The sequence below is a fragment of the Helianthus annuus genome, chromosome 13, assembly GCF_002127325.2.
Source record: "Helianthus annuus cultivar XRQ/B chromosome 13, HanXRQr2.0-SUNRISE, whole genome shotgun sequence".
Classification (NCBI taxonomy): Eukaryota; Viridiplantae; Streptophyta; class Magnoliopsida; order Asterales; family Asteraceae; genus Helianthus; species Helianthus annuus.
This window is the reverse complement of record NC_035445.2, coordinates 17,470,342-17,482,106: the sequence shown is the minus strand read 5'-3', so window position 1 is coordinate 17,482,106 and position 11,765 is coordinate 17,470,342. Positions and strand designations below refer to the sequence as shown.

General features: G+C 40.1%; 1 protein-coding gene across 1 annotated transcript; it reads left to right on the top strand.

The window, feature by feature from the left end:
- Nucleotides 1-4,233: 4,233 nt before the first annotated feature.
- LOC110902471 (pentatricopeptide repeat-containing protein At5g65560) lies at nt 4,234-11,288 on the top strand (the record flags this gene model as incomplete). Its single annotated transcript, XM_022149095.2, has 3 exons — nt 4,234-4,932; nt 9,044-9,065; nt 9,331-11,288. Coding segments are annotated over exons 1-3 (2,679 nt in total), but the record flags the coding sequence as incomplete, so codon positions are not given.
- Between the last annotated feature and the right edge of the window lie 477 nt (nt 11,289-11,765).

The window sequence follows — 11,765 nt, the reverse complement described above, 5'->3', positions numbered from 1 at the left end:
CAGGGTGGGAATGGGTTTTGGATTATTTACTCGTACTTACTCGGATGATAGAATTTAATGATATGGTCCTCAGGGTGAGGAAGGGTAACGATGAGATACGACCTAGACTAGTATACTAATTGAACTGATCTTCGCACACACGCCAGGGGTTGGCCGCGATATTATGACTGATCTTCGCACACATGCCTTGGAAAGGCCGCGAACTATATACTAAAACTTCGCACACATGCCAGGGTGGCCGCGATACAAATATACATAGTCTAGAAAACTTGGGAAAAACATCCCCTAATCTTCGCATACATGCCTAGAGGGCCGCGATATGAACTAATACGATACATGACTTAACGAACGAACACAAGGCTTACTTTACTATTACTATTACTGAACTGTTTACTGTGAACTCGCTCAACTAGTTGTTGACTCTCTGCTGCATGCCTTGCAGGACCTTAGGTACTTATGGAGCTTGCACAAGGAGGAGCAGGTCGTTGTGGAGCATGGATCGTGGATACCATGTTAAACGTTTAAACAATTGAACTTATGATTTACATTAGGTTTACATACTTATGCTTCCGCTACTCAAATTATGTTTTGTTGGTTTTGAACATCAATTGTATTGAAATGGGTTTTACGAACTACTTTAATTATTATACACTATGTTCAATATGATTGATGGCTTGATCCTGGTCATGTCACGCCTCCAAGCGGTGGTACTCCGCGTGTGGATTTTGGGGGTGTGACAAAAAGGATTTGGGTACCTAAGCAAGGAGAGTTAAGAAATAAAATTTTAGAGGAAGCCCATAAATCTAGGTATACCATGCACCCTGGAAATAATAAGATGTACCAAGATCTAAGAAATAATTTCTGGTGGATAGGAATGAAAAAGGACATAGCTAAATATATATCTAAGTGTCTGACCTGTTCGCAAGTTAAGGCAGAACACCAGAAACCTTCAGGGTTACTCCAACAATTAGAAATGCCTATTTGGAAATGGGAACTAATAACCATGGATTTTGTTACTAAGGTGCCCAAAACCAGAAAAGGTAATGACGCGATTTGGGTGATTGTGGACCGATTAACCAAATCAGCTCATTTTCTACCCATCATAGAAACCTTTAGCATGGAAAGGTTAGCCAAGTTGTACGTAGACGAAGTAGTATCCTTACATGGAGTTCCACTCTCCATTGTATCGGCTAGGGATAGTCGTTTCACTTCACATTTCTGGCCGAGTTTTCAAGAAGCAATGGGAACCCGATTAAATTTAAGTACAACTTACCATCCCCAAACTAACAGACAAAGTAAAAGGACGATCCAAACCCTGGAAGACATGCTTAGGGCATGTGTGATCGATTTTGGTGGAAACTGGGATAACCACCTACCCTTAATTAAATTCTCGTATAATAATAGTTATCATTCAAGCATCGAAGTTGCCCCGTTCGAAGCGCTGTATGGACGCAAGTGTAGAACTCCAGTTTGCTGGGCAGAAATAGGAGAAAGTCAATTATCAGGTCCTGAGATTGTGCAAGAAACCACAAACAAGATAACTCAAATCAAGGAAAGACTAAAGATGGCTCGAGATCGCCAGAAAAGTTATGCAGACAACCGACGTAAGCCGCTAGAATTTCAAGTCAGAGATAAGGTACTCTTAAAAGTTTTTCCTTGGATAGGAGTAGTTCTGTTCGGTAAGAAAGGAAAGCTGAGTCCAAGGTACATAGGACCATTCCTAGTAATTCAGCGCATAGGACCAGTTGCCTATCGCCTACAACTACCAGAAGAATTGGCTGGGGTACATGACGTATTCCATGTATCCAACCTCAAGAAATGTTTATCTGACGAATCCCTTGTAGTACCTCTTCAAGATGTAGAGGTAAATGAAAAGTTAAAAGTTGTGGAGAAGCCAATGCAGATAGAAGACAGAAAAGTCAAGTTTCTCAAACACAAACGACTAGTGCTGGTTAAAGTCAAATGGGATTCAAAGAGAGGACCGGAATACACTTGGGAGTTAGAATCAGAAATGAAGCGGAAATATCCTCATTTATTCCAGTAAATCTCGAGGACGAGATTTTAATTAAGGTGGGGAGGATGTAACAACTCTCACAAAACTATTATTTATTATTTTATTTTGTCCAATTAAAAACCCTAATTAAGACCCCCCAAGTAGTATTGCACGACCCTTAAAATTTTCAGATAGTTGGAATCAGGATCAGGGCCCCTAAAACTCAAGGGGGTAAACCCTAATTGACGATTATCATCACAGTTTGTTGTCTACATTGAAATTCTTCGAACCGTCAACTCAGCTAAGCTAGTAACAGACGTGGCTACCCTATGCTAAAAGTAACCCGTCGCGCCACGCGCGGGAACCAGGGGCCCCTGGCGCGCTACGCGGGGGAGCCCATTTTCCAGTATAAATAGAGGACTTTGGCACTTGAAGTTTGGCATTGGTTCGACGTTAAAATTCAATACGTGCAACAAGATATCCTCTGTTTACTATAAAACACACACACAACACGAAATTCTGCCGCGACAACAGGGTAATAACTCGATCGCTATTACGATTCAATGTCCGATCGATTGAAACTATCCAATGGATGTTTAAGTGCTGCCCACATTAGGGTTATACTTTGTCATTCGTCATGAATTCGATAGATGTTAAGTATCGCACTTTGTCATTCATTGTGAGGGTTTGTATCTCGTGAGTTATCATAAATGCTGTATTAGTTACTAACAGTTCGTGTGCATTGTTGTTTAAATTAGGTTATCAGGCTTATCAGTAGGCTAAACTTTGCCCGTTTAAACTTGCAATGTGAGTCATTCTCTTTTATCAAAAGTATTTTACAATACCTCAAATTATTTTCGAAGTTATAATTACAGGGATTAAGTCGTGGTTATCTTGAATCACTGGCTAGTGGGGTATTGTGCACATTACTAATTTCTCACGGTTAGGCTAATAAATCCTAACTACTTGGGTTAAAGGACCCAATAGTGGTATGACCATCGTCACAAGGCTGTGACACGGCGCCAGATAAAAATAAGATAAAGGCCATTGTAATCGCTCTTATGCTGTAATTAATAGCTATGTGTCGTTTTATCAAATTTGAATGACCCACCAGTATTTCCCCGCTGACAAAATATTTTTAAAACATGTTTCAGGTGACCTACTGTGAATCAAGAGAAAAGTGCTACGGAGCACTAATCAAGCTTGAAGTAGTGGCTCAGTTAAATAAATAAACATGTTTTGTAAATCAGGGAATTTCCTCGGGAAATTCCTCTATTGTAAATTACAGGGTTTGTCCCAAGTGATGAAATAAAATAATCGGGCATTTTCAAGTTTAAAAGATCCTGTTAAAACTTCCGCTGTCAAATCAAATAATAAATATCACGGGTTTTTCTGCCCTGCGGCTCCTGGACCGAGTAAAACCGGGACGGGGGTCGTGACAAAGACCAAAGCACTAATGAAGTCAAAGGTCTGATGAAGAAAACCAAACATCTGTATAGCCAAACATATGTTTGGATAACTGCAACAGTGGATAACTTAGACAATGATTTCCCAATGTAACAATATTTATCTTGTAACAGTGTTTAGACTAGCTAGAATAGATGATAGAAATTTCATAGATGTTTGCAACATTTGTGGAATTTTTTCTGTTAGGAATATTAGATGTCACTATCAGGGTGATGTCAGCCAATCACGAACATAGCTTTAGTACTTAGTATAAATAGATCTAGCCTGTTAGAGATATATTTCATCACTTCAAACATTCTCTTTTGTACGAATAGTTCTAGTGAGTGATCGGCTGAGTGGGAGATTGTAAAATCATTTCTGTAAAACTTTGAATCAATAGAAAAAAAGTTTCCGATAATATCTCTTTGTTTGTGAATTGTATTGTGATAATCAATATTCGTTTACAAATATCAAACTCCGATCCTAACAGGTATCATAAGCTATATCGAGTTGACACTGGTATTCCTTTGATGGTTTTGGATTGATGCTATTCCTCCAAGTGGGTGGTAGTACAAACAAAGAAAGAAAGAAACGAAGTAATAGTTACTACTACTACTACTAGTAGTTTAGATAATGGTGTGCCCTAAGGTCGGTGGGTTTTAATCTGGAGAAGAAAAAATGAACATGGTCTTGAATCGACCACGTTCACGCATCGAATCGATTATTATTATTATTATTCATGAACGCAACCTGCTCTTGAATGAATCCTCAATCAATCAATCCATCTTCACGAAATGGTAAAACCCTTCACTCCAAAATCTCTTTTCAATCTCCGCCCTATATTTTCTTTTTCATCACAGTCTCATCATAATCATGAACATAACAAATACCCTAATTTAGTCAACAATGTTTGCAAAATGCTAACCAATCCTCGTTGGTTCAAAAATCTAGAGCTCAAGCATGTTAGTCACACGCTCAATCACACTCATGTTGCCAGAATTGTAAGCTCTGTTAAAGACCTAGATGTAGTCGTTAGATTCTTTTATTGGATCACCAAAACCTATTCTTATAAGCATGATTTGAATTGTTACAAGGCAATGTTGAACCGGTTAGTCCGGGAACGTCGTCCTCGGTTAGGTGATACGGATCAGATTAGGGTTTTGATGGTGAAAGAGTGTACAACTGAGGGTCAGCTTATGCAGGTTGTGTATTATTTCAATGAGATTAGAGGTAAAGGTGTTGGGTATAGTTTGTATAGCTGTAACGCGTTGTTGATTCAGATGGGGAAGTTTCGGATGGTTGAAGCCGCTCGTGATGTGTTTGGAAAGATGCTAGGTTATGGGATTAAACCAAGTTTGTTAAAGTTTAATACAATGATTAATATGTTGTGTAAAAGGGGAATGGTTCGAGAAGCAAAGTCGTTGTCTGATCAGATGGGTGAGTATGATCTGTGTCCGGATGTGTTTACCTTTAGTTCTATGATTCTTGGTTTTGTAGGAATAGTGATCTAGAATCTGCTTTTGGGCAAAGGGCAGTTCGGTTCTGGTGGCTCTGGGCGATTTTGGCGACAACTGAGGAACCCTAGCTTCTTGTTCATCTGATCTTATTCTTGATTGATCTGGGTTAGCAATTGTGGTGTTGTCGATCCTTCTGAGTAAGGTTTCTAGACTTCTACCGTGGTTTCTAATCTTTTGAAATCAGGTCTAGGGTTTTTTTCGTTTCGTTTTCTTGCTAGGGTTTGTTGCCAATTTGCTTGGGTTGAATCTTGTGTCAGCTTATTTGGAGTCGTTGTATGTTTTGGATTTGGTGGCGGATTAGGGTTTCTGATTTGCGACTAGTTTTCACCAAGGTATTGATTCGGTGCATGTGCTCTTTACGTATTTGGTTTCTTGTCGGCTGTTAGGGTTTTGCTGGTTCCTACGTTGCATGCGTTTAGTTTTCTAGTGCATGGTCTGCTGCTGTTTGTAGTATGAACCCGAAAGATAATGTCCCGAAAGATGATAGGGGTAAGCCGCCATTACCTGTTAAGAGTAGTGATGCGGAAAACCCTAGCAAAGATAATGGTTTGGAGGATTTAGGGTTTATGTCTTTTTCTGAAAAAATGTATGGGGATGTGTTCATTAGCTCAAAGCCGGTGGGTGTTCAGGAGTTGAGAGATAAAGCTTCCATGTTTGCTAAACCTCTGAATATTGATGGGAACCCGATGTTGCCTAGACATGGTATGGTACGTAATGAGCAAAGGGTAATCAACATTATTGATGAGTTGGAGAAGGTGACTGTACCGGTGCAGACACCTACTGAAAAAGCTAATTGCCAAGCAGATCCTAGTGTGAATGTGACAAAACCTGTCTCGTATGCTGATAAACTTCAGTCTTCTGGTGGAGTTAAAAGGGTGGTGAACTTTAGGCTGGTAGAGGCCCAGGAGGTAATGGAGAATGCTGATATTGTGATCCCGAAAGAAGCGGTGCAGAAAGTTCAGGATAGGTTTACTAATGTCTTGTATGGTTATTTTTTGGGTAGTAGACTTCCGTTTCCAGTAGTAGAGTATTATGCAAAAAATGTCTGGAATAAGTATGGATTCTCTAAGGCTATGATGAACTCCAATGGGTTTTTCTTTTTTAAGTTTGATTCGTCTGAAGGTATGAATAAGGTCCTTGAAGGTGGTCCTTGGCTTATCAGGAAAGTCCCGTTATTTCTCAATGTGTGGACCCCGGCAGTAACACTTAGAAAGGATGGGATCAAATCGGTCCCTGTGTGGGTAAAGTTTCATAATGTGCCTATTGCTGTCTACACGGATGATGGCCTGAGTCTTCTGGCATCGAAAATTGGGATCCCGAAGAGGTTAGACAATTACACTGCTGATATGTGTATTGATAATTGGGGTAGGTCAAGTTTTGCTCGTGCTATGGTTGAAATTTCAGCTGATAAGGAATTGAAAGATCATATCGTTGTAGCCGTTCCTAAGTTGGTTGAAGAGGGGTATGTTCTGGAGGAAGTCAAGGTTGAATATGAATGGAGACCGAAAAGATGTCCTACTTGCTGCCTTTTTGGCCATGATGTCTCATCGTGTCCGAAGAGTCAACCGGAGCTGCAGAAAAAAGTTTCTATTGATCAGGATGGTTTTGTGACTGATAAAAGGAAAACGGCTAAACATGTCTTTCCTCAGAAGAAGCAAAAGGCTAAATTTGTGTATAAACAAAAAACCAACCCGTCTGGGGCTGGTATGAATAAGGGTTTTAATGGAGGAAACGGTACCCCTGGAGCTAGTACGTCTGGAACAAAAAAAGATGATGAGATTATTAATAAGGGAGGCACGAGTACGGGGGTAAATGGAGGTAATGGTAAAAACAACAGCAATATAAAGGTCCAGAACTCGTTTGAGGCGCTTTCTAGTGCTGATAAGGTGGAAGGGGTTCCTGTTGTGGACCTGAGCTATGTGAATGAGCCGATTCGAAGTCTGTATGATGAGGAAGGGGTTATAGATGATCTTCACACTGAAATGTCTGAATTTATGGCTGCGGATACGCAGTCAAAACCAGCTGAGGGGGCAAGCACTCCCGGTCTAAAGGGTGTTAATGGATAGCTTTATGGTTTGGAATGTTAGGGGCTTGAACCAGCCCCTGAAACAAAAGGAGGTTCGCCAATTAATTACTGAAAATCATATTAATATTTGTGCAGTGTTGGAGTCGCATGTTAATATTTCGAATTTGGATATTATCACCTGAATATTGGCCCTCCTAGATGCGCTTTTAAGATTGATTTACAGAAGGCCTACGATACGGTGAGCTGGTCCTTCCTTGAGGATATTCTGATCGCGTTTGGGTTCCATCAGAAAATGGTTAGTTGGATAATGACTTGTGTAAGCACTGTTTCATACTCATTGAGCATAAATGGTAATCTACACGGGTACTTCAAGGGCAAGCGGGGGTTAAGACAAGGTGACCCGATGTCACCTTACCTTTTTACTTTGGTTATGGAGACTCTTTCGCTACTACTAAAGAATGTTGCTTCTTCTAGTAATGCGTTTCGATACCATCTCCACTGTAAAAAACAGAAGATTATAAATGTCTCATTTGCTGATGACTTATTCATATTTGTGAATGGTGATGCTACTTCGGTTAAGGTTGTGAGGGATTCTCTTCATCAGTTTTCTATGGCCTCGGGTTTGGTTCCTAATATGTCGAAGAGCACAGTCTTTTTTGGCAATGTTCCGCATTCAACCAAGCAGGAAATTCAAAGCATTTTGCCATTTCAAGTGGGTTTGCTTCCTGTTCGATATTTGGGAGTTCCTTTAATTTCTTCTAAGCTTTCGTATAAGGAATGTAAGGTGTTGGTTGAAAAAGTGGAAAAGAAGATTGATAACTGGACGACCAAATCTCTTTCCTTTGCGGGTAGACTACAGCTAGTTAAATCAGTTCTCTCGGCTATGCATATCTATTGGGCTACGGTGTTCATGTTACCAGCTCGTATTATATCTGACTTGGAAAAACGCATGCGAGATTTTTTATGGTCTGGCAATTACCATCGGTCTGCTAAACTGAAGGTAGCTTGGAAGGTTGTTTGCCTTCCGAAGGATGAGGGTGGGTTGGGAGTTCATAGCTTATCGGACGTTAATAAGGCCCTCTTGTCTTCTCATGTCTGGAGCATCCTTACTTGTAGGAAATCGTTGTGGGTTCAATGGATTCATAGTTACAAGCTCAAAGGTAGAAACTTCTGGGAGGTTCCATGTCGAGGCCGCATGACATGGGGATGGAGGAAACTCCTTGCTATTCGTAGCCTGATTCGGCCGTTCGTGTGGAAATCCATTGGTAGTGGTACAGATACTAATGCGTGGAGCGATATTTGGTGTGATCCAGGTCCTCTTCGTAAGCTCATTAGCCCAAGGATTATCGCTAATGCAGGTTTCAACCTACAATCCTCGTTAGCGGATATTGTGTCTCCGAATGGTGATTGGAGGTGGCCGATTGCTTGGTATAATCTTTTTCCAGTCTTAATTAATCTTGTGTCTCCTGCTTTACGAGAGAATGTTTGTGATCGGCTGGTTTGGAAAGACTTGGAAGGAAATGCACGTTCATTTACTTCTTGGGAGGTTTGGAATACTATTCGACACCATGAAAGCAAAGTGAATTGGGTGAATATGGTGTGGTTTAAACAATGCATCCCTAGACACTCGTTTCACATCTGGCTAGTTATTCGAAACAAACTGAAAACACAGGATCGTTTATCTGTATGGGAAGCGGGTAGTGCAACAAATCTAAATCTCATGTGTTGCCCTTTATGTTGTTTTAACAGGGACTCGAGAGATCATTTGTTTTTTGAATGCTCTTTTGCGGCTCAAGTATGGAACAATATAAGGACGATGGCTAATATGGAGCATGTGAATGGTGATTGGTCCGATATAATGTCTTGGATGGAGCAAAACGTGAGTCTGAAGAAGCCCGACAATGTCATTAGTCGATTGGTGGTTGCGGCTGCAACTTACTTTGTATGGCAAGAACGAAACAACAGATTGTTTACACGGAGCCAGCGTACGGCTTTGGTGGTTGCTCAGGAGGTTATTGCGGCTGTCCGTATGCGAATCATGACCCTTAAGTTTAAACGGAGATTCGAAAACGGAAGCTTGATGGAAAAGTGGAAGATTCCTAGAAGCAACTTAGAGATGGAACCGGACTAGTGTAGAGTTTTTATATTGTTTCCTGTTTGTGACTTGGCCGTGTTTGGCTTGGGTGTGTTTGTGGCCTTTGTTGCCTAGTAGTGTTTTTCTTTTGGTCGTTTGGTTCTAGTCTTGGTATGCCAAGGCTAGCAATAGTGTGGTAACTCAGCCACACTCTTGTGTTTTTTTGGTTTGATTTATAAAATTCACCGGGGTAACCCTTTACCCAAAAAAAAATCTGCTTTTGGGCTGTTTAATCGGATGCTCAAGGAAGGGTGTGAGCCAAATTCGGCAACATATACCAATCTTATAAACGGGTTGTGCAGTGTGGGTCGGGTTGATGAGGGGTTGGACATGCTCAAGGAAATGATGGACAAAAACATTGAGCCCACTGTTTATACATTCACAATACCGGATTTTTCGCTATGTGCTGGTGGGCGCGTGAAGGAGGCTATTGATCTCGTAGTTATCATGAGGAAAACGGGCTGTTTGTTGAACGTGCATACCTACACAGCTCTTACAAGTGGCATGTTCCGTGTAGGACAGCCTGAACTAGCAGTTGGCTTTTACCATAAAATGTTGAAAGATGGTTTGATTCCAAACACGGTTACTTATAATGCCCTCATACATGAGTTAGGTGTGATATGTAGGTGTGATGCTGCTTTTATGGTTTTTGATTGGATGGAGGGACAACATGGTAATTTGTCAAATACCGAAACATACAATGAAATCATTAATATCTTGTGCTTGATGGAGAACTTTCAGAAGGGTATGGTTATTTTGAGTAAAATGATGAAAGTTGGCCCTTCTCCGACAGTTGTTTCGTTTAATACCTTAATTTTTGGATTTATTAAACAAGGGGATTTATGTAATGCAATGAGATTAATGAGCTTGATGAAGGCAAATGGATGCAAACCAGATGAGTGGTCTTATGCTGAAGTTATTTCAGGGTTTTGTAAAACAGGGGATCTTGATGGAGCTATGACTTTTTTCCATGAAATGGTTGACCAAGGGTTGAAACCTAATCAGGTTCATTTAACGACTTTAATTGACGGTCATTGCAAAAAAGGTGAGGTAGAAACTGCAGTTCTGTTATTGGAAACATTTAATTGCAGGCCTAGGATTGAAACTTACAACACACTCATATCATGTTTATCAAAAAAGAATCAATTATGTGAAGCCCAAAAGCTATGCGAGGAACTGGTAGAGAAAGATTTGTCTCCAAATGTGATTACCTACACGTCTTTAATCGACGGGCTATGTCGTAATGGCAGTGTTGATTTTGCATTTAGTATTTTCGATGAAATGAGGAAGAAGAATTGCATGCCAAATTTGTTAACTTATAGTTCACTAATTTATGGGTTATGTTTGGATGGAAATGTAGCTAGAGCAGAAATATTACTTGAAGAAATGGAAAATAAAGGAATCATTCCTGATCATGTGACATATACTTCATTGATCGATGGATATGTGTCACTAAACCAAGTGGACCGCGCCTTTTCACTTCTTCAAAAGATGGTCAGTAGCGGATGCAAACCCAACTACCGAACTTTTTGTGTCCTGATGAAAGGTTTAGAAAAAGAAAGCTGGGTACTTTTTGAAAAAGCTGCAGGCCAACACGAAGCAATGGTTGACTTTTGTAGCTCGGGTGGGAAAGGGTTAACTTTCGCTAATCTTTTAGATAGAATGTTGTGTGAACCAACAGTTGACACCTACAGTAACATAATTTCCGGTTTGTGTAAAGAAGGTAAGAGTACAGAGGCAGTTGAATTGTTCCATAACATGGAAGAAAAATCCATAACTCCGGATCTAAATATATATGCTTCTCTTATAGCCGTACACTGTAAAAACTTGAAAATGGAAGCCGCTTTAGAATTCTTTAATTTGATGCTGGTAGGGGGGTTTGAACCTCATATTAAATCTTATAAAGCACTTATTTGTGGTCTATGCAAAATAGGGCAAACGAGTAAAGCCCGTGAGTTATTTGAGAACATGCTAGATCAACAATGGGATGCTGATGAGGTTGTTTGGACGATCTTGATTGATGGGGTTCTTCTTAGGGAGGCTGACGTGGATACATGCGTTCGTTGTATCCATATAATGGAATCAAAGAACAGGATTCCTAACTTTGAGACGTATGTAATGTTGGCAAAACAAGTGTCAGCAACCGATGGTAGCTGTGATGTTAATGCTGTTTTTGACAAATTGAAGCCTTACAGAAGGAAGACACCAGGTTAAAGTTTCTATGTTTGAAGAGACTCTGTTTATCTAAGAAGAGTATGGTCAATTCAGGTGGTACAAAGCTCTCTGCAGCAAGTACAATGACCTAGCAACATCTATTTTTTTTTGGAAAGAAGGGACCGATCGAAAGAACATGATCATTTTCAGGTAAATTACTAAATTCACTGCTTTTGTGAACTTATCGCTTATGGTTTGTTGCCAGCACAGTTTAATAATCATTCAGGTATCCGAGTTAAATAATTATATGATAACTTTTCCTTGAGTGCCTTCAACTATCTAACAGTTTACTTTCACACGTCTCGATATAAAGATTCAACTCACGTGTTGTTTTGATACTTATATCAACTATCATTTGCAGGATCAAAAGATTTGACAACAAGGTCACTTGAATAATGGAGGGAAAACTTGGTGTTGAATCGATATCTACTGATA